Here is a 19,468-nt window from a genome sequence, read left to right as displayed (position 1 = left end):
CTAGTTATAAGTACTTAACCCTTAAGCTGATTTTGGTAATTGTTCTTAGACGCCCCCAGACTACAGATTTTTAGTCGGCCGATAGTTGAGTGGTGTTGTTGATCAATATGAACTAGCTATAATAATACGAGTATGTAGTCCAGTCAAATGAATGCTTTAACGACGGTGTAGAGGGAAATGCGTGGCACACAATTTCTGACATTGGGACTTTATTTAGACTAGTTAGTTATGCCTCGAAAACTATACAAGATATAGAAACACTTGACTATCTCACCTGTAGCAAAGATAAGCTTTTTTTGGTTCATAGTAATCATGTTACTAGGACGCATAGTTTCCGAGAATTAAGCGAAAAACCGAAAAATGGTGCCTTCAAACCCCCCTCTCCCCACTGTACCGGCTCAAAGGCTAAGGGCGGGGACTTTTGACATGTTCACCTCGTAACTAGTCTTAATAAAGTCCCGAAGTCAGAAATTGTATTCCACGCAATTCCCTCTATAATGCTTTATTGACTGGAAATGGAAATGCGCACATTTTGAAAATTGACGCCGACAAAACTATCGGCTGACTAAAAATCTGTAGACTGCGGAGCATCATAGTGACCACTTTTTTTCAAACTTTATAGCCCTGCGTCATTGTCCAAAAACAATGAAAAATTTGAACTTGCATGTCCGATTAAGGGTTAAATGCGTAATGCGTGTGTCTCCATGCATTAAATAATTGTAAAACAGATCGTATGCATGATTGCATCGATGCAACTGAGCTGTGAATGAGAATGTCGTTGGTTTTGCTTTTATTGGTCGACCGAGTAATTTAAATACAACATTTATTAATACCCAGTCATTCAATACTTAAAGGCTCTTTTTCATTATAAAATTATGCTCTCTGCGTCAACACTTAATTTTTAATAGGAAAGTTTATAAATAGGTACATACTTATTTCCTTATTTACCCAACATGGCCTTGTGGAATAAAAATTATTACATTTATCTAACAGGTACTATCTACTCATGATGAAATAGTTTTAATTAGAGTAATATTTTTTTAACACTTTTCCTTCAAAAAGCCTAGAAATAGATAATTTTAAAACACAACCATTACTACATTTTCAGCCGATACTCACGCCCCTATTCACAAACGATGCTTGCTTAAGTGAAGCAGCAAATCGAACGCACAGCGTTAAATAGAGCTCTGTGATTGGTTCGTTTGTCACCCTGTGCGTCCACGCGCACTGTGAGACCTCATAGTAACGTTTGTGAATACGGGCGTCAATGTCGTGCATAGAAAGAGCCGCCTACTCAAAACCAGCGGTTGCAGGATCGGATCCCGCCGCGGGCGAACTATTACATCTATCGCTATCATGTTGAGTGTTCAAATAGTATATTATTCAATCATTTACAAACAGCACTTGAGTTAAATGACCACCTGTCTGATGGACTGACGACCTGTTACTGGATAGTCTGTTCTAGTCGAAAAGACGACGATATAATAATAGCGTAATAAAGTTTACAAAAGTAAGTGAGTCAGTCACAGAAATAATTTAGACTGTGAAACCGAGAATAAATAAACAATTACAAGTTCAATTATTATTATAATAGATGTTACACTAACAGCTATGGACCGACGCGTATACTCGTACGTGACAATGTCAAAGTCGTCTTCTGAATACCAAGTAGCTGCTCTACCAATAAAAAGTATGTTAAAATGAAGGCTTTATTGATTACTAGCTGACCCGGCGAACTTTGTTCCGCCTTAATGGCAATAAATAAGCAGACTTTTTTTAATTTCGAACGGGATAAAAAGTATCCTATGTCCTTCTCCTGGCTCTAAACTACCTCCCTGACAATTTTCAGCTAAATCGGTTCAGCCGTTCTTGAGTTATAAGTGGAGTAACTAACACGACTTTCTTTTATATATATAGATGTACATCTGTATAAGGTCTATAATAGCTCAAATACGGTTTGACACTGTATTATTAATCTGCAAAGATGGTACTTCCATGGTGTTTCGATTCCGTGCGTGTAGCTGTCAGTTACACGCATGTGTTGAATTCAAGCCACTTTAGCGTTTTCAATAAAGGTAATAACCAATTTTATAGACTTGTGTACCGTTGTATATGCTCGGTTTACTATTATTTGAGCTCCGATACTTGATTTAAAATTATGCATCCATAATACGTTTGTGATTTTCATATCTTCTAGCTATGGTTTGTGTATTGTTGCGAGTGCTGTTGTTCATTCGGATGGTGGCCTTTACAATATCGTTTATTTGCCATCAATGTCAGTAATACGTAATTTACCCTCTCGTTTAGTTTCAGATGAAACTGTAGGCAGTTGGCCTGGTGATATTTATGGGTTGTAACGAAGCTAAGCTATATCCCGGGTGTAAATTATCTCTGACTTATTTGATATCTAATTAGAGAGTTTGACTGTTTGTCCGAGCGATTGAGACACGGCAAGAGTTATTATGGACATTACAGATCATTAAAGCCTCGTTTGTTTTTAGTTATATTGTATGGTCATAAGATTTAGAGAACTTATTTTATGAATGCATCATTTGTTTGTTTCTATAAATGCAGGTCAATATAGCGATAGATTTTACGAAAAATACACAAAGTTCGTTGGAACATACCCATTTTCCATATAAAATCTTTCAGTAATAACTGGCGTAAAAGGTATTTTTACCAGCTTTTTTAACAGTTAAAAATTATCACATGTGTTTAAGTTAGCTGTCACATTTATACCTTAATTAAGTAGGTGTACCATCCTAGTAGACTAATAAACATATAACTTCTTTATCATAGAAGTTATTTTCCATTAGTTTTCACTAACCTGCATCTGAAACCACGAGTCGAACAGCCCGGCGCCGTGCGGAGCGCCCCAGCGGCCGCCGCCCGGGACTATCTGCAAGCAAAAGTACGAGATAAGCTTCAACTACACCAACGCGTGCAGATCGCGATGGCGATCTGCGTTGGTGTGCATGTGGTTGAAGCTTTTCATCTGTTTAACACTGATTTTGGATTTTGCAACAAAACACTTTTATAAAGTTACATCTGTAACCAAATTACTATGGGGAGACCAAGGACAGTTGTAACAGAGGTGAGCTGTAACAAATCCGATTTCTTTGCTCCTATGACAGTTAGTGAGCTGATAATTTGACGCAAACTGTGAAGTGTCGAAATAGCAATGAATTCGCGAAGTTGCTAACTCGTTAAAATGGTCCAGAGAAATTGACTTTGTAACAACTCACCTCTGTTACAACTCTCCTCAAACTCCCCTAAAAATGGGAAACTTATAGATCTAACATAGAAATCTGTTGCAAGAAGCAAACTTACAGATGCAAGATGGAAATCTGCTGCACGCGGTAATTTTAGAACTCTAGAAGTGTTTTCAGAATCCTTCTACAGGCGGTAAATATACAGGTGTAAGATGGAAACCTAGTCTTTAGGTGGAAAACTTAAAGGTGTGAGCTGGAGATCTGCTGCAGGTGATAAACTTACAGGTGTACTAAGCTGAAAATCTGCAGCAGGCAATAAATTATCAGGTATAAGATGAAAGTAGGTGCCAAAACTTTCAGTTCTAGAGTACAGCAGTTCACAATTTAGTATTCTTGAACCATTCTCTATGTAGACAACAGGATTGGGTTAGTTTCTAAATGTGTGTAAGTGATTCGCTTCTATTTAGGTAGGTACATTCATTACTGAAACCTGAGTATAAAATGTACCTAAGCGCACATCTTTCCGTAAGATGGGATTGAAGTTACCAACATATTCAATAGTTTAGAAGTCTTAGCGCAGAACAATATTGACTGCGCTAACTGACTATAGTGACAGTAGGTTACCCAGCCTATCCATTTTCTGCAACTGCACAAGCAGCCATCATTCAAATCAATAGAAATCAATGTGACACCGAAATTACCTATTTTTGCACTTTTATAATAAATCTTGTAGAGTGGGAAACCTGTTGTTAGACTTATTTTGTGTCCATAACTTTTTGAAGCACGGAACATCAGCATGTATAAAACAGTTACTTCAATTAAAATCAAGTAATGGATTAACAAAACTATTAACGATTTTCCCTCAGCTTAACTTTGAACAGTTTCCTAGATATAAAAGATTTCATCATGTCTCAAATTCATTGCTATAAAGCATAACTATATCAATACTGTAAGCAAAAAATACTAACTAACCTGAGAATTAAATTAAATAATAGCGCAATTTCTGCGTCCAGCCTGTAGAAACATGAGCTTTAAAAAGCTTGTAAAACGAAACCTAAACAGAAGTTATAGCTATTACCTTTAAGTACAATAATCGTAATACTGGTACTGCCTTATTGGCTGCTTAATGTAAGCTCCTGTTTATGGAGTTATTAGGCGATTTTCTCGTGAACCAAAGTGATCAATAGTACAAACCAATACGTCCATTATCTAAATCTCAGCAATTTTGTAAAACAAATGCCAACGTTTATCGGTAGACTTGGATTATTGCTGATTGCGTTCATTTGTTTTGCTCTGCAAGGGAGATCGATAGTTATGTTGTTGTTCTTAAGACCGAATATTATTAATCATAATTGCCATCTTCATTATAAAGAAACGAGATTAAAACACTAGTTTATCAAAAAACCGAGAGAGGTCAAAGCAAATGTCATTTATTTGAGGAGATTATTTTTTAATATAACACAAGATTGATTCACTACCTACATCAATAAAATCGCGTTAAGAATACACATCACCATATTTAAATTCGTTCAATGCGTCATTTGCGTATATAAATACAATTTATAAACTATAAAATAATGTTTTTCTCGTGTAAAACGTGATCATTGTAAGAGTAATATTTTCCAGCAGCTTCATTAATAAGTTGAAAGGCCCACTGTATACCTACTCTAGAACACTAAAGGTTTCTTTTTAAAACTAAATTACAGTAGTACGTAATTATTATGTTAACCATGAATATGCGCGTAATTAAACACAATGAATACACTATTTTTATTATTATTCATTAAGCCATTAAGAATGTATAATTTAAACTTTAAAAAATATATAATACTCGTATTAATATTAATAATATGTAGGTATATAAGTTACATTTCACCTTATAACGAGTCACAACAAACCAATCCATTGTATTTTGAAGATGCTATATCGATGTCGGAAAAAGTGGAATATTGGGACATTTTTGCATACTAGCATTTGTTAATATAACAAAAAGACTCAAACTCAATTAACATCCACTTGTATGGTAATAAATTAGCGGTTGATTCGAAAACCTTAAAGTTAATATGCTAATAAAGTATTCGGAGACGTTTAATGCCTCTCATATTGTGGACGAACTATCATAACTGTAGTTGTCGATGGTTTTGACTATAACATTGTTTTGTTCATTTGACTATTAGTCGGCCATTAAACTACTTCATTAAAACCGCTTATGTATAAAATACATAATGCTAAGTATACTTTCAGTATTGTATAGGATAGTATAAGTATTAGAGTATACTATGAAAGAGAAATTTACCTGAAAGTTTACCGGAGGTAACCAAAGAAACTAACTTTTCGGTTTCAATATTAGGTACTTTAGTAATAATTCATTGCATTAGTTGATCTTACCGCAATATTCTCGATTTCCAATTTATTTCTTAAAGTTAAACTTTATTTTCAAGTATTTTTTAAGTTGCCAATGACTCTTCATATTTTTTTACAATAGAGCTTTCTTTGTGTCTCTATTTTTATGCCACGTTTTAAGTTTAAGTACCATGTATCAATTAACCAATTATTTAAAAAAATAACTGATGTGTAACTGACCATCAGAGTCCAACAGTGACTTCCCTGAGGCTGAGTTGCACCACCTAACTTTGACTGAACTGTAAAGGTAACCGGTGTTTAATGTATGGAGTTTGACAGATTTCTGACGATTGTCAAAGTTAAAGTAAGATGGTGCAACCCAGCCTAAGTAATTCTTATTTTTAAAAGTTGAATGAACTGGAACAAATAATTGCATTGTTATCTAATGCAGTGATCACTTATTAGGTAATAAATAAATTACACACAGAACTGAATAACATTACAAACGCAGTATTGGCTAAATATTACTGTTTGTAATATGTAATACGCAATACTTATTATTAAAAATATTTAATACCTAGTTATAATTTTAGCACGCAATTACTTATGTATGAAACATAAATAAAAACTACGGAACCCTAATGAAGTGTTAACTAACTAGTAAACTTATCAATATTAAGAAACTTACATGGTATTTGAAAGTAGAATATAAATGGTTTTATTTAGCACAATTCTCTAACTATTTTTTGTTACCGCCGTATCAAATGGTAGCCTATGATGTTGGATTATTTTTAATCATCATCCGTAATGTTATGATTATTATAAAATTATAATCATTCCTTTAATTACAAGCTTTTTATTTCAATTATAAACTGGTATATTTGATAATAATGACAAGGAACCGCGCAGTAAAATAATATTATAAAAAAAGTTAAATAAAGAAGTATACTTATCATCATAATGATAAGTTACTAATACAATATTTTAAAGTTATTAAACTAATTATTAGTTGCAATTGTTTTTACTATTGAAAAATTAAAGTGTAACTTCACTCCCAGGCCGCTCCCGTCGGTCAGAGCGTTGATGTCTTTTCTACGCGGGACAAGTGCATGTTCAATTTATTAATTATTATTTAGTATCATTATAAGTTATTATTTATTCTCGATTAACTGTAAATATACTCGATTATTGAATCAATGATAACAAATTAGCATACAACAATAAAATCAATGATCGAATTTTTTGCAGAGCAATAATAAAGTTCAGTCGGACTTTGTATTCCTTTTCGAAGATCTGATTTTATAATTTATTGATTGTTATTTCACAACAAATTTGGCAAACACAACAAAAAGTAAAACGAAATGTATTTAATTGGAAACTTTATTATCAATTATGTTTAATTATTATAATTCAGTGCACAATGTACACTTTCGTATTATTGTTTTTATTATACGTGTGTTTGATGTCTTAATATTCTTATTGGATTGTAATTTTAACTAAATTATATTCGTGTTTTCCTGATACGCCGTGGAAATTCACGGGAGAAAAACCTGCAGCAGTTTGCGGGTCCGAGGGCTAAACGAAAAACGCACCTAAACTTCATACCGCTAATTAAATACGCACGTTGATTGAATTCATTTCGATGTCATCCTGAAGATTGCGAAACCGTTCGATTTTTGCACCGTTACAATTTTCCTTTGGTTTTTCACGTTCGAATATCCCAAATATGTTCATGTCACGTTTCACTTTGGGGGGGTAAGGGGTGTGTCACAGCACAGGTACCTGGTCGCCCACTAGGTCCTCGGCTCGGCGAGCACAGCAGGTCTCCATTCCCGGCGAGGCCGGGGCGCGGGCGCTGGCACTGTCGGAGCGCGGGCTCGTGGCGTGTGGCGTCGTGTCGCGTGTCGCGCGTCGTGTCGCGTGTCGCGTGTCCCGCGCACGCCTGCGCGCAGCCAATGCGCGGAGCTGACTGCGTGATAGCGCGCAGCCCGCGACCTCCTTGCCGGGGTTGCAACGAAAGTGATTAGGCTCTTGCGCGACCGATAGCGAGGGCTGGTATCCGTTACTTACTACATTACGGCGCGACATCTGACCGCTGACAATTACGACTGATTGGATTGTCTGCCCACTCTGATAACGGAAACTGGGACGCGGTACGCAATATCTGTGAAAAATCTTATCTGCACATCATATGATTATTCATGTGAACTTGTGTAATTTTTCACGATATTTTATTATGAGTAATCGATGATATTGTTTGTCATCTAACCACAAAAATACATAATGCACAATAGGTAGGTACCTAACTGTTCGTATAAATGTAATCACGGAAATAAATGGAAACGAACCTTGAATATTTACTTAAATAAAAGTACTTATTATAATAGTAATAGCTACCCTTGCTTTGTTGCTCCTATTTAATGTGGGATTATCGCGTTTCAGTATAAATAAGATGGTGATTTTCAGAAATTTTCATTCGCAAATAGGCACTTACATTTAATGTTTTTAATCAAACAAGCTTTATTGAAACCATTGTCAGTATATTTTTCAAAACTTTCCTGATAACGATCTAAAGACCAGCTATAATACGTTCCACGTACTCGTAGATCTATTGTTTAATATCTAAAGCGCTTTCCAGTCTGAACTATCAGTGCTTATCAGTTTGGCTCGCTTGGAACAGGTCCCGCCTTGTGGTACTATTACGTCTGATGCTGGAATCGCTCGAAACCATAGTTAGCCATGTAATAAGTTTAATCTAGCGAAAGCTCTTTGACGTAACAGTTAAATAACATCGGATAACAAACAAGAAATATTGAAAAGTCTGAATTTCTGTCTGTTTGAAAAGTCTGAATGAAAACTGTGTAGCTATGCTAATTTCATGCGCAATTATACGATTATTTCGACCGGATTTGACTGAAGTATGCAACTTATTTTTATTCATGTTGAATGCAATTTCTTTTTATTTGAATGCAACTCCATTCATTTTGGCCATTGTCAAAGGTATTATGGAAATCTAAAGGTATTTTTAAAAGAAAATGTTGGTTCAAGGAAATACAATCACTTTTTTAACACTTCAAGACCAACTTTAACACTTAAGGACTCGCTAATGGGTCTAACGGACCCAGTCCTTCAATTTTTGTGTAATAACTTTTAAGTTTTGACATTTGCGATGTTGTCGCTCTTAGTACCTTTCTACGACATTGTAGCACGGATAATAGCGGTCGTACTCGACAAATAGCCCACTGCATGTGAGTGCTACAGACGAAAAAGGTGTTTTTGAGTCCGCTGGACCCGGTAAATAAAGTGATTTTTTTTAAAGTTCTATACTAATTTCTCATTAATTGTTAATTAGTATAAGTAGGCAACTCATAGTACTTTACGAAAATATACAAGCCATTTTTTTAAATAATTAATTACAGAAATTTTCAAAAATAACCTTAATTTTACCAAAAAAACTTCAATTACTTAAATAAGTTGTTATTTTAGAAAAAGGCAATAAAAATTACTATTTGGTTTACTACTGTCTTTGTTTATATCGTATTTTACTTCTAATAAAGTAGTTTTCACTTTTATTAACTGTCTTTGAAAAATACATAGGATTTTATATACTGGGTCCAGCGCACCCGGTAGCGAGTATGGATGTTACAAATGAATTTGCGAGTCCTTAAGTGTTAAATAAATCCTTTACTCTTAACAATTTATTCTCTTGTTTACAAAAACCATCAATGTTATTGTAGCTTTTTGCTGATTATAATAAATAAAAAAATACTCCTGCAAATCTGACAAAGTGTTGAAAATAAAACACCAATTGAGAACAGCTTCTCCAGCCAGGCCGATTTTTGTTGCAATTGTATATTTAAGGTTCCTGTAAAAGAAAATGGTCTTTAAAAGAATTTGAATTTAAAAAAAATATTGAAATTAAAAAAAGTGGTTTTACTGTTATTCTAAAACTATGAAAACAAGAAAGTCGTGTGCGCTTTCAACGTGCTTTCGGTTTTAACTCGACCGATGCCCTGATCGCAGCTCTCTGTGCGGAACAGATGAACAGGCGAGCGAGACCTGCACCGTCTGCGTCTGGCGAGCCTACTTTCACTGATCGGCTGTAGTTTTTCGCCGCGCACGCGCAGGGCGCGGCTAGATGCGTGTACGCACGCACGCGCGACTTTGCTATATTTACGGTTGTATTATGAAACCAAGCTCAAAGCTTTTTTCAAATACAATAGATTCAAGCTAAAATTAAAATTCGACCAATCAAAGCATGGTTTGAAAAGAGTATTACGAAACCAAGCTCAAAGCCCTTTTGAAATTCAATAGATTCAAGCTATAATTAATTTCGCCCAATTAAAGTACTTATTTATGGTAATTGTATATTAAAAGAGTTTTAAGCCTGGTTTCATAATACAGAGACCTGACTGAAAGCTTGAATTAAAATAGATAATTTGAACCTTGTTTTCGTGATAAGAGCCTGAAAGGAAATTAACTTACTTGTTCAACATTTGGAATATGTAAGTACCTTTAATTAAGTCAAAATACTATGAAATAAAGGTGTCGTTCTTTCGGTTAGTCGTTTATAAGTACATAATATTAAATGTTTATTTTTCGATGCTTAGTTGTTTTATTTTATTGACATTACCTCTTACTCACGACTTCTCAAGGGTAGATTTTAAGATAAATGGAATTATTTACATTTTAAACTTGACTTGTTGCACTTTATATCTAGTACAACTATTACTACTCTAAGTAGTCTAGTATAACTATTTATTTTAATCTATGTACAGTCACGGAATGAAAAGGTTCGTCAGTTTTCAAATTGATTCCTTCAACGAATCGCGAGCACATATTACCTTTTGAAACTATGTTACAGAATAATCTCGAGTTAGAGAAAATAATCTTTAACTGTTCGTCAGTAAAGTTCAAAATTATTCAGATCAAAGTTGTTTGACGATTTAACTTGTCAAGAAGATTATTATGATTGATAAACTAAACCTTCTTGTTGGTTCAACCTGCCATTATCTATTAAATAAAAAAAAACTACATTTTGTAGCATTGCACTGATGGGATAGAAAAATAAACAAGCAAAACCTTATTCGTTAGCAAACGTCATATTTATTTAAATGTTAGCAGCACTGTTTCTTGCACGGTTATGTTGGCAGGTTTGACTCTTACAGTACCTAGTGCAAGCGAAAACCGACAATAAGGTGACGAACCTTTTCATTCCGCGACTGTACTTTCTGCAGTTAACGTCTACTTTGTTTATTATACAGTACACAACCATACAGTATAAGACACAGTTACAATGATCGACGCCTATAAATACATTCTAGCAATGTCTACGCAAATTGTTTTAGAGAGCCAGTGTTTAAAATAAGTAGGAACAAATTGACAAATGTTACCTCTTTAATTCTAGCCGGACCTAAGTAATTATCTGACATTACTATACAAATATAGACTTAAATCATTATAAAAAGAGTTGAGACTTGTACCTCATGCCTCATGACCCAAAAGTTAGACAAAGGGTAGTAGCTATCTTATAAAGTAAGGAATTGAATGATAGATTAAAATACCTTTCTACGATTAACATTTTCTAATAGAACATGGAAAACTCTGTATAATCGAGTGAATATACCTAACAGCTCCTAGGTAAATTAACTCACTCGTTGTCACACTTGGGAAACACGAACCTCACAATTGGCGCAGGCGCTTTGATGAATAACACTCATTTTCTTATCTTCAGATTAGAGATTTTGTACAAACACCATTGGATTACGCAAATAAAAATAAAACCAAGAATGGTTTTAGAATGTGTAATAATAACTTGAAGGTTATCCAGATTGTAGATCTTAGGGCTCATACACACTGGCGACGTGTCTGAGCACGCGCTTTTTAGGGTTCCTTAGTCCTGACAAGGAACCCTTATAGTTTTTTATAAGTAACGTATGTAGAATTACAGTCTATTGAATATTATAGAAAAAGCCACCGTAAAAATTAGGCTTACTTTAAAAGCAACTTGCGAATAAGTAAACAACTAATTCTTACTTCTTTAATTAACAGTAATTATGAAAACTTTGGAGAAAATTCATGGAATAGAGACCGAGTAAATATAGTTCTTTCTGGAAATGTTGGCAATTTAGTCACTAACGAACCGCAACACGCGAGCGGAGCCACGGGCAAAGGCTAATTGTATAATACCTCAGTAAACAATTCAATGTTACTATTCATTTAGTACATTTATAGGCTCAGATGGCTTTATTGATTATTTGGTGGTTATATAGGTATTAACTAGCTGTGCCCGCGACTTCATACGCGTGAAAACCCGTTTTCGCAACATTTTTCATTATTGCTCTGCTCCTATTGATCGTAGCGTGATGTTGTATAGCCTATAGCCTTCCTCGATAAATGGGCTATCTAACACAAAAAAATTTTTTCAAATCGGACCAGTGGTTCCGGAGATTAGCGCGTTCAAGTAAACAAACAAACTCTTCAGCTTTATAATATTAAGTATAGATAGTTAAAAGCCTTTGGAAATCGTATCTATGTCACCGGAAAATAATAAGACTCGTAAGTTGATCAATTTTCTAGGTAGTTGATCAACTCTCGGAAAATAATAAACGGCATTTGAAATGTACTATTTAACGTATGTATTTTAGTAAGTTGATTAATTTACGGCGTCTTGCCGTTAAATCATCCGACAAAGGCAAGCTGCACGTTGATTGGTTAAAAGACTCACGTGCTTTTATACCGCTCCCCGCCACCCGGCCGCCGCCATTACCGGTTTAAACGTAAACAAATCTATCTATTTTCTTTATTTAAAGTAGTAAAATTAGCAATTGTTTTTTTGTGTGGTAATAATTTTCATTATAACGCGTCTAGTCCAGTCAATAAAGCATTATAGATGGAAAACTGTAGAACACAATTTCTGACCTCGGGACTTTATTTAGCCTAGTTAGGAGGTGAACATAGCAAAAGTCCCCGCTCTTAGCCCTTGAGCCGGCGGGGAGAGGGGGGTTTAAAGGTACCACTTTTCGGTTTTTCGCTTAATCCTCGGAAACTATGCGTCCTAGTGACATGACTACTATGAACCAAATAAAGCTTATTCAATTTGCTACAGGCGAGACCATCAAGTTTTTCTATATCTTGTATAGTTTTTGCGGCATCTGCTCTCGAAGGTCTGTAAAATTGGAAATTTTATTTTTGTCTTATGTGTTTCTATCAGGAGAAAATCGACTAAATCAACATTGAGCAAACACTATAGACATGCGGGAGCATGTTAAGCCTAGTTCCAGGGAGGGGACTGCACCGTGCGTATATTTAGACGAACCAATTGTAGCCACTTTTGACTCCTCATCATTCAAAAACTACTGTGCATTAACACTTCAAATTTGGCTCATATGTTGAGACTTGCAAGATATACATCAGCTTCAAATTTCATAAATATGCCTTAAACGGTTCTTTAGGTATTGACGTCCAAAAATCTACATGTCTGACCTATAGACCAAATTCTAACCACTTCCAGATGACCTCGAAGGTTCAAATTTTGCATCCAGAAAGGTAGTTATGTAAATACAAAGGAACAAATAAAAAACCAGTAAATTTTAACATTTCACAGGTGATAGATAGATTTTAGTGTCCTAAATGTCGATTTTTGAACGTCAATACCTAAATAACCGTTTGAGGTATATTTATGAAATTTGAAGCTGATGTATATCTTGCAAGTCTCAATACATGAGCCAAATTTGAAGTGTTAATGCACAGTACTTTTTGAATGATGAGGAGTTAAAAGTGGCTACAATTGGTTCGTCTAAATATACGCACTGTGCAGTCCCCTCCCTGGAACTAGGCTTAACATGCTCCCGCATGTCTATAGTGTTTGCTCAATGTTGATTTAGTTGATTTTCTCCTGATAGGAACATATAAGACAAAAATAAAATTTCCAATTTTACAGACCTTCGAGAGCAGATGCCGCAAAAACTATACAAGATATAGAAAAACTTGACGGTCTCGCCTGTAGCAAATTGAATAAGCTTTATTTGGTTCCTAGTAGTCATGTCACTAGGACGCATAGTTTCCGAGGATTAAGCGAAAAACCGAAAAGTGGTACCTTTAAACCCCCCTCCCCCCGCCGGCTCAAGGGCTAAGGGCGGGGACTTTTGCTATGTTCAACTCCTAACTAGGCTAAATAAAGTCCCGAGGTCAGAAATTGTGTTCCACGGATTTCTATCTACACCGTCGTTAAGGCGTTCATTGACTGGACTAGTCATTTTATTTATGATGAGTGAAATGCAGTCTGTAGTAGTAGAAATAAACAAACTTACTTATTATTAATATAACTTACAATAATAAAACTCTAAGCTCCAATATTTTTTTTAAACATTTTTCATTTATTTAACTATATAGCATAGACGAACTTTAATATCCCTATCTCTAAAATGTAAATATTAAAACAATATAATCTAAGTGTTTGTAACTCAATGAATAAACACTTGCTAAATGCTTATAATTAATGCTGTCGACCAATCAGAGAAAAGTGTATTAAGTGACGGATAATAGTGTACCGTCAAATAGTACTCTGGGCAACGATTGGCCCATTTGTGGATGATTTTACTTGTAGCAATATAGTTAATTATTAAATTACGGCTAGGTACCGTAAGTTGACCAATTAGCTAAAATTCGATGCGTTAAATAGTACATTTCAACTGCCGTTTGTTATTTTCCGAGAGTTGATCAACTTCCTAGAGAATTGATCAACTTACGAGTCTTGTTATTTTCCGGTGACATCTAAATCAAGATAGACGTTTCATTTAAATAAATGTTCATGTGTCAGTTTAGCTATTTGATCAATTAAAACCTGAAAAAGTTCCATTGCTCAGTCTACTTGTGAATATAACACCTAACTAAAGTAAAACGCATTTTATCCATTTACCTACCAGTGTAAATGTAACGTGTCTAAACAAGGGTATAATAAACATATAATACCTGCTTAGTGCTCAAGATTAAAAAAATATTAAAACGAGAAATTGTAATTAGTTCAAAACTAATAAAAAGATTTAAGAAACTCAGAAGACTCAAATCATCCATTATGTAAATATAGGACAGTTTTAACCTACATAATAAAATGTATATTGTATATTCTGAATATAGAATAAAAAGAAAAGAAACAGCAACATTGTCAGTGGCTTTAAGGGGCAAATTGTGACGCCACGTTTTAATAAATCAGAGAATTGATTCGACCTAGCTGGACCATTACGATATAGGAATCAAGTCTACATAATGAATCGCTTGTATTTTATGTGCAGTTTTGCCTTTATTCTATTTTCTACATATCTAGTTCATAGATGACTCTTTAATGTTATTCTGGAATATTTGTCAACAAGTAGGTTTTTATTACCAAGTGTTTTAATGCATTATAAACCTACAAACGGTACAGTAAGCCCACATTTACAAGAAAATTTATATTACGTTGAAATAATTTTCACTCCACGAATCCAACAAATGATAAAATAAAACAACAACAGAATATTTATTTATTGCAAGGAAATATCTAAAACTCAATATCTAATAAACAACTTGTTCTACTACTCATAATAAAGTCAGTTTTTTGTTCGAAACTGATTCTTTAAGAATCGTTCGCATTTGTACCGTGGAATTTACTCGTAGAGTACAATAAAATACCTTATCATAGCAAATATTGCATGAACATTGCGCGTTATGTGTCAATTTATATTACATACAACGGTAGTACAATGAAACCAAGATGCAAAACGATCGAGGAAGCTAGCATTTTATATTTGGCACTAGCTGACCCGGCGAACTCTGTTCCGCCTTAGAGGCAATAAATAAGCAAATCTTTCCTTATTTGCTCACCGTTTAGACCTACCCTGGACTACGAAAAACATTTTAACACCAAAATCAGCTCAATCGGCCCAGCCGTTCTCGAGTTTTAATCAGACTAACGAACATCAATTCATTTTTATTTATACAGTGTGTCCGGGCTTGTAGTGATCAAACTTTAAGGGCGTTATCTATGGACAATTTTATCGATGAAAATACTTCAAATGTGGGGCCTGACCCATTTTTCGAAAAGTTACAAGGATTTAAGTTTTTAATTTTTAGTTTTCACCTCTTCCTTCAAAAACAAGTGATAGCGAGGGTAGCTTAACACTAATAAGCAAACATTTTATATCATGCGATAGCCAATAAAATTATCTATTAGCAGAAGTAGAAAACAGATACAAGTATCATACATTTTAAGGGAGTACGAATGGATTTAATTAGAAAAAAACATGACTTTTTTCACTTCTTTTTCAGTTATTTTCCAACACAAGAAAAACCAGGTCGTTAAGGTATATTTTATTTGCATTGTATTATTAGTATTTGAGCTATTCTACAAAACGAATGTAAATTTATTAGTCTACGTCTATTAGTTTCGACGTAATTGTTGAACAAAGATACCCCTTCCCAGCAGTTTCCATAGTAATCGGAATAGGTTGTGTGATTCTTTCAGGCAGTGCATTTTCGCATGTCGCGTGCGCTATCAAGCTACGTATGTTACCATTTAGATACTCGTAGAAGGTACAGGTGAATCGAATATAGGGCACTCGGCTCCGTCCTTGAAGGTCACTAACTGACTGTTTTACTTGATTAATTAAGTCATGCGAGCGAGATTACACACAACGACACTTTAATGGAGTTAATAGATACAATAACAACAGGATAATATTTATCAAGACAATAATTTTCATTTTATAGACCCCAACAATACCTTAGACTTCACAGTGATATTTTGTAACGACTTAGGTCTTTAACCTCTATCTATAATAATATTTAATACTAGCTTTCCGCCCGCGGCTTCGCACTCGTGGAATTTTTCGACTTATGACACTCGGCAATAATGTGGCTTTCTATTAGTGAAAGAATTTTTAAAATCGGTTCAGTAGATCCCGAGATTACCCCTTACAATTTAATAAATATACAAACACACAAACTTTACCTCTTTATAATATTTAAATAGTACAGATATACATATATCTATATTGGGGAAGGCCTATGTTCATTGTTCAGCAGTGGAAGTCCTATGGCTGAGATGATGATGTTGATGATACGTCTCTATCCTTGCAGGTGATCTGCTGCTATCATGTTACTTCTCCTGGAGATAGATCCTCGTGCAATGTTGGTCCCTAATTTATAAAGTGAAAATAAGTTACTCTTGAGCGTTTTACCATTACCCGTATAGCCTATCCAAAACCGCAATAATAGTTTTCTTTGATTTTCAGTTTTTCACCCAAAGATGTATAGCACCATATTTTTTTTTTAATACCCAGTATTCTGATGCGCATGGTACACATAACAACGTATCCTGTGGGATATAAAAATGGCGATAAAAGCAGCTTCTTTACAGCTTGGTTTCACACACTTCAGTCAGTTATCTTTTGGTAAACACAGAGGTAAATACTATCTGCATCCCTATTGCTATTATTATGTGTACATGACTATTACAAGACCGCAGTACTAATAATGATAAGGTTTTACCATCAACACATTGCCTGCTATAAACTAAGGTGTTAGCTAAAAATGGCAAATCACTCTAATTGGAATTATTGTAGGAAGTACTTAGCTAATTACGAGTTAGAAATGTGTTTTCAGTTTTTTTTTTCAGGATTAATAGCTGAGCCGTCTTTATTCAATTTTTCATCTTGGTCACTATTATTCTGTTAGATCATAATGATCGAGGTCATATTCATTTCTGTTATTTGTATATCAAAGAGTCCAATTAACAAATTAATGCGAGTAAAGAAATAGGGTGACGGCACCAGTAATGGACATGGCACCAATTATGGACATTTTTTTCGTTGATCGAATTTATTAAGCAACTGTCGCAACATTTTGAACTGGCAACACTAAAATCACAATCAATAGATGTTTGGGCTATCATTTTGACATACGTCACCAAAATCGGCCACTTTGTTTTAAGATAGCTGCAAAGTGAAATCTCGTTGCGCGCGGTGGTCATGAAAATCCGTTTTTACTATTGAAATCGTTAAGGAAGTGAGTACATATTTGTGCTTGGTGCTATCTTGTGTTGTGTTATAATGAGATTTGATGTTATTTTTACTAAATAATAATAAATAGCAAGTAAATTGAGCTAAGTTAAAAATGTCTTATCACAGCCATAAGTTTTTTCTGGGGTTTGTTCATTACTGGATTCGATGTTTTATGAAATTCAGTAATGGACAAGTGTCCATGCTTAAGTTTTTAATTGATTTTTTAGTTTATTGTATTAAATTATTTAATTTGATGGACTAAACATTTGGGTTGAGTTGATTTTGTAATTGCTCTTTATTTTCCAATGTTGGACGATGTCCATAACTGGGTATTTTTAGTTGTCCATAATTGGGTTCATTGTTTTATCTTAGATGGCACCAAAACAAAATTACACCCCCAAACAAATGGGGAGAGCATTGGATGCTGTAAGGATGGGGGAAAAGATAAGCACGGCTGCCCTCCGGTTTGATGTTCCTCGAATAACCTGGGTTACCTCCGCCATATCGAATAACAAATGATCGAAAGTAAAAATATCAAACACGTTTCATCGAAAACTCAAAACATCGAACGATTAAAATATAGAATTTACAAAATGATCGAAATAATCAAAAGATCTAAGGGTTAAACTATCGAAAATCGATCTTATTGTAATGTATAGTTTAATAGGAAGATGGAGGTAAGGGTTCCTTGTTGTCTATGGTACCCTAGAAATAAAAAAAAAAGTTTTATTTATATTCATCTTATTTATGACATTTAGTTTAAACTTCTTTACTGATTTTCGATATTTAAATCATTCGATATTTTGAACATTTGATCATTTGTAAATTCGATATTTTGATCGTTTAAAGTCGAGAGATGACGGGATGACGTTACCGAAGAAGGCATTCGCAAATGGTTCGATGAAATAACGAGATACATAGAAGTTATAGGTTTAAAAGATGTTTTAGATGAACCCAGCCGGATATTTAATACCGACGGAAGCGCATTTTGTCACTAGATGGTTGATTGAAAGTCTGATACTTGAAAATCGAAGACTGATATGTTGAAATTTCAAATAGCAGTAATAAAAGTTGATTTGTGACATCATTTGTTTCATTCATGTGTTCAATACAAAAGTGTCCATTAATGGATGTTCATAATTGGGTCCATGTCCATGACTGGGTGTCCATTACTGAATTTTTGATGTCCATCAATGGTGATTTCGTAAATTTCAATTCATAAATTTTTTATTAATTATCTATTAAACATACAGGATTTTTGGTTTTGTTTAAATGTTCCTCATGTATTTAAGTGCCGAAAAAAAAATCACCACTTTTGTATCGTCAAAAAACATCCCCTTTTTAAACGAAATTCGAATTTAGTGCGCTTAACATGTCCATGATTGGTTCCGTCACAAAGATGCATCGATTATACAAATTTAGAAAAGCTACCATTTCTACAGTCAACATTATAGGCATAGGTACAAGTAAAGTGTTTCCATCACTTTGATTGAAGCTTATTCCGTGTCCATGATGAGTCAATTGAGAGAGGCGTGAGTTTGTCTCCGCTCAATTGATTGTAAATTAATAGAGGACCTTACTGTGTCAATGTGATATCCATAGAGCGTGTGTCCTCGGCAAATCACAGCAATGATTTGCAATAAATTGTAATTGCTCCCACAAAAATACATCGCCACGTAGCAACAAATCTTTATTTATTTATTTACTAGCGGCCGCCTGCGACTTCGTACGCGTGGATCCCGTTTTACCCCCTTCATCTATCTTACGCGGTTTAGATTTTTTCATACAAATGTTTTTTCCCGCTAATTACCGTTCCCGTGGGAATTCCTAAGTATACTATAACCTGCCCAGGAGTATGAAGAATAATTGTACCAA

At 34.6% G+C, this 19,468-nt stretch overlaps 2 protein-coding genes across 2 annotated transcripts in view; one reads left to right on the top strand and one right to left on the bottom strand.

The window, feature by feature from the left end:
• Nucleotides 1-7,643, bottom strand: part of LOC135087079 (dendritic arbor reduction protein 1-like) — an 85,298-nt gene extending 77,655 nt beyond the window's left edge. Inside the window, exons 1-2 of the mRNA XM_063981923.1 lie at nt 7,338-7,643; nt 2,828-2,899 (exon numbers count right to left, since the gene is read on the bottom strand). Of these exons, the coding sequence (XP_063837993.1) occupies nt 2,828-2,899; nt 7,338-7,643 (378 nt within the window). The remainder of the gene's footprint in view (nt 1-2,827; nt 2,900-7,337) is intronic.
• Nucleotides 1-19,468, top strand: part of LOC135086941 (uncharacterized) — a 422,922-nt gene that overhangs the window by 109,352 nt on the left and 294,102 nt on the right. The gene's annotated exons all lie outside the window — the stretch shown is intronic.

Source organism: Ostrinia nubilalis, chromosome Z (assembly GCF_963855985.1).
Source record: "Ostrinia nubilalis chromosome Z, ilOstNubi1.1, whole genome shotgun sequence".
Taxonomy (NCBI): domain Eukaryota; kingdom Metazoa; phylum Arthropoda; class Insecta; order Lepidoptera; family Crambidae; genus Ostrinia; species Ostrinia nubilalis.
Note: the sequence above shows the minus strand (reverse complement) of the source record. Positions and strands in the feature narration are given on the sequence as shown.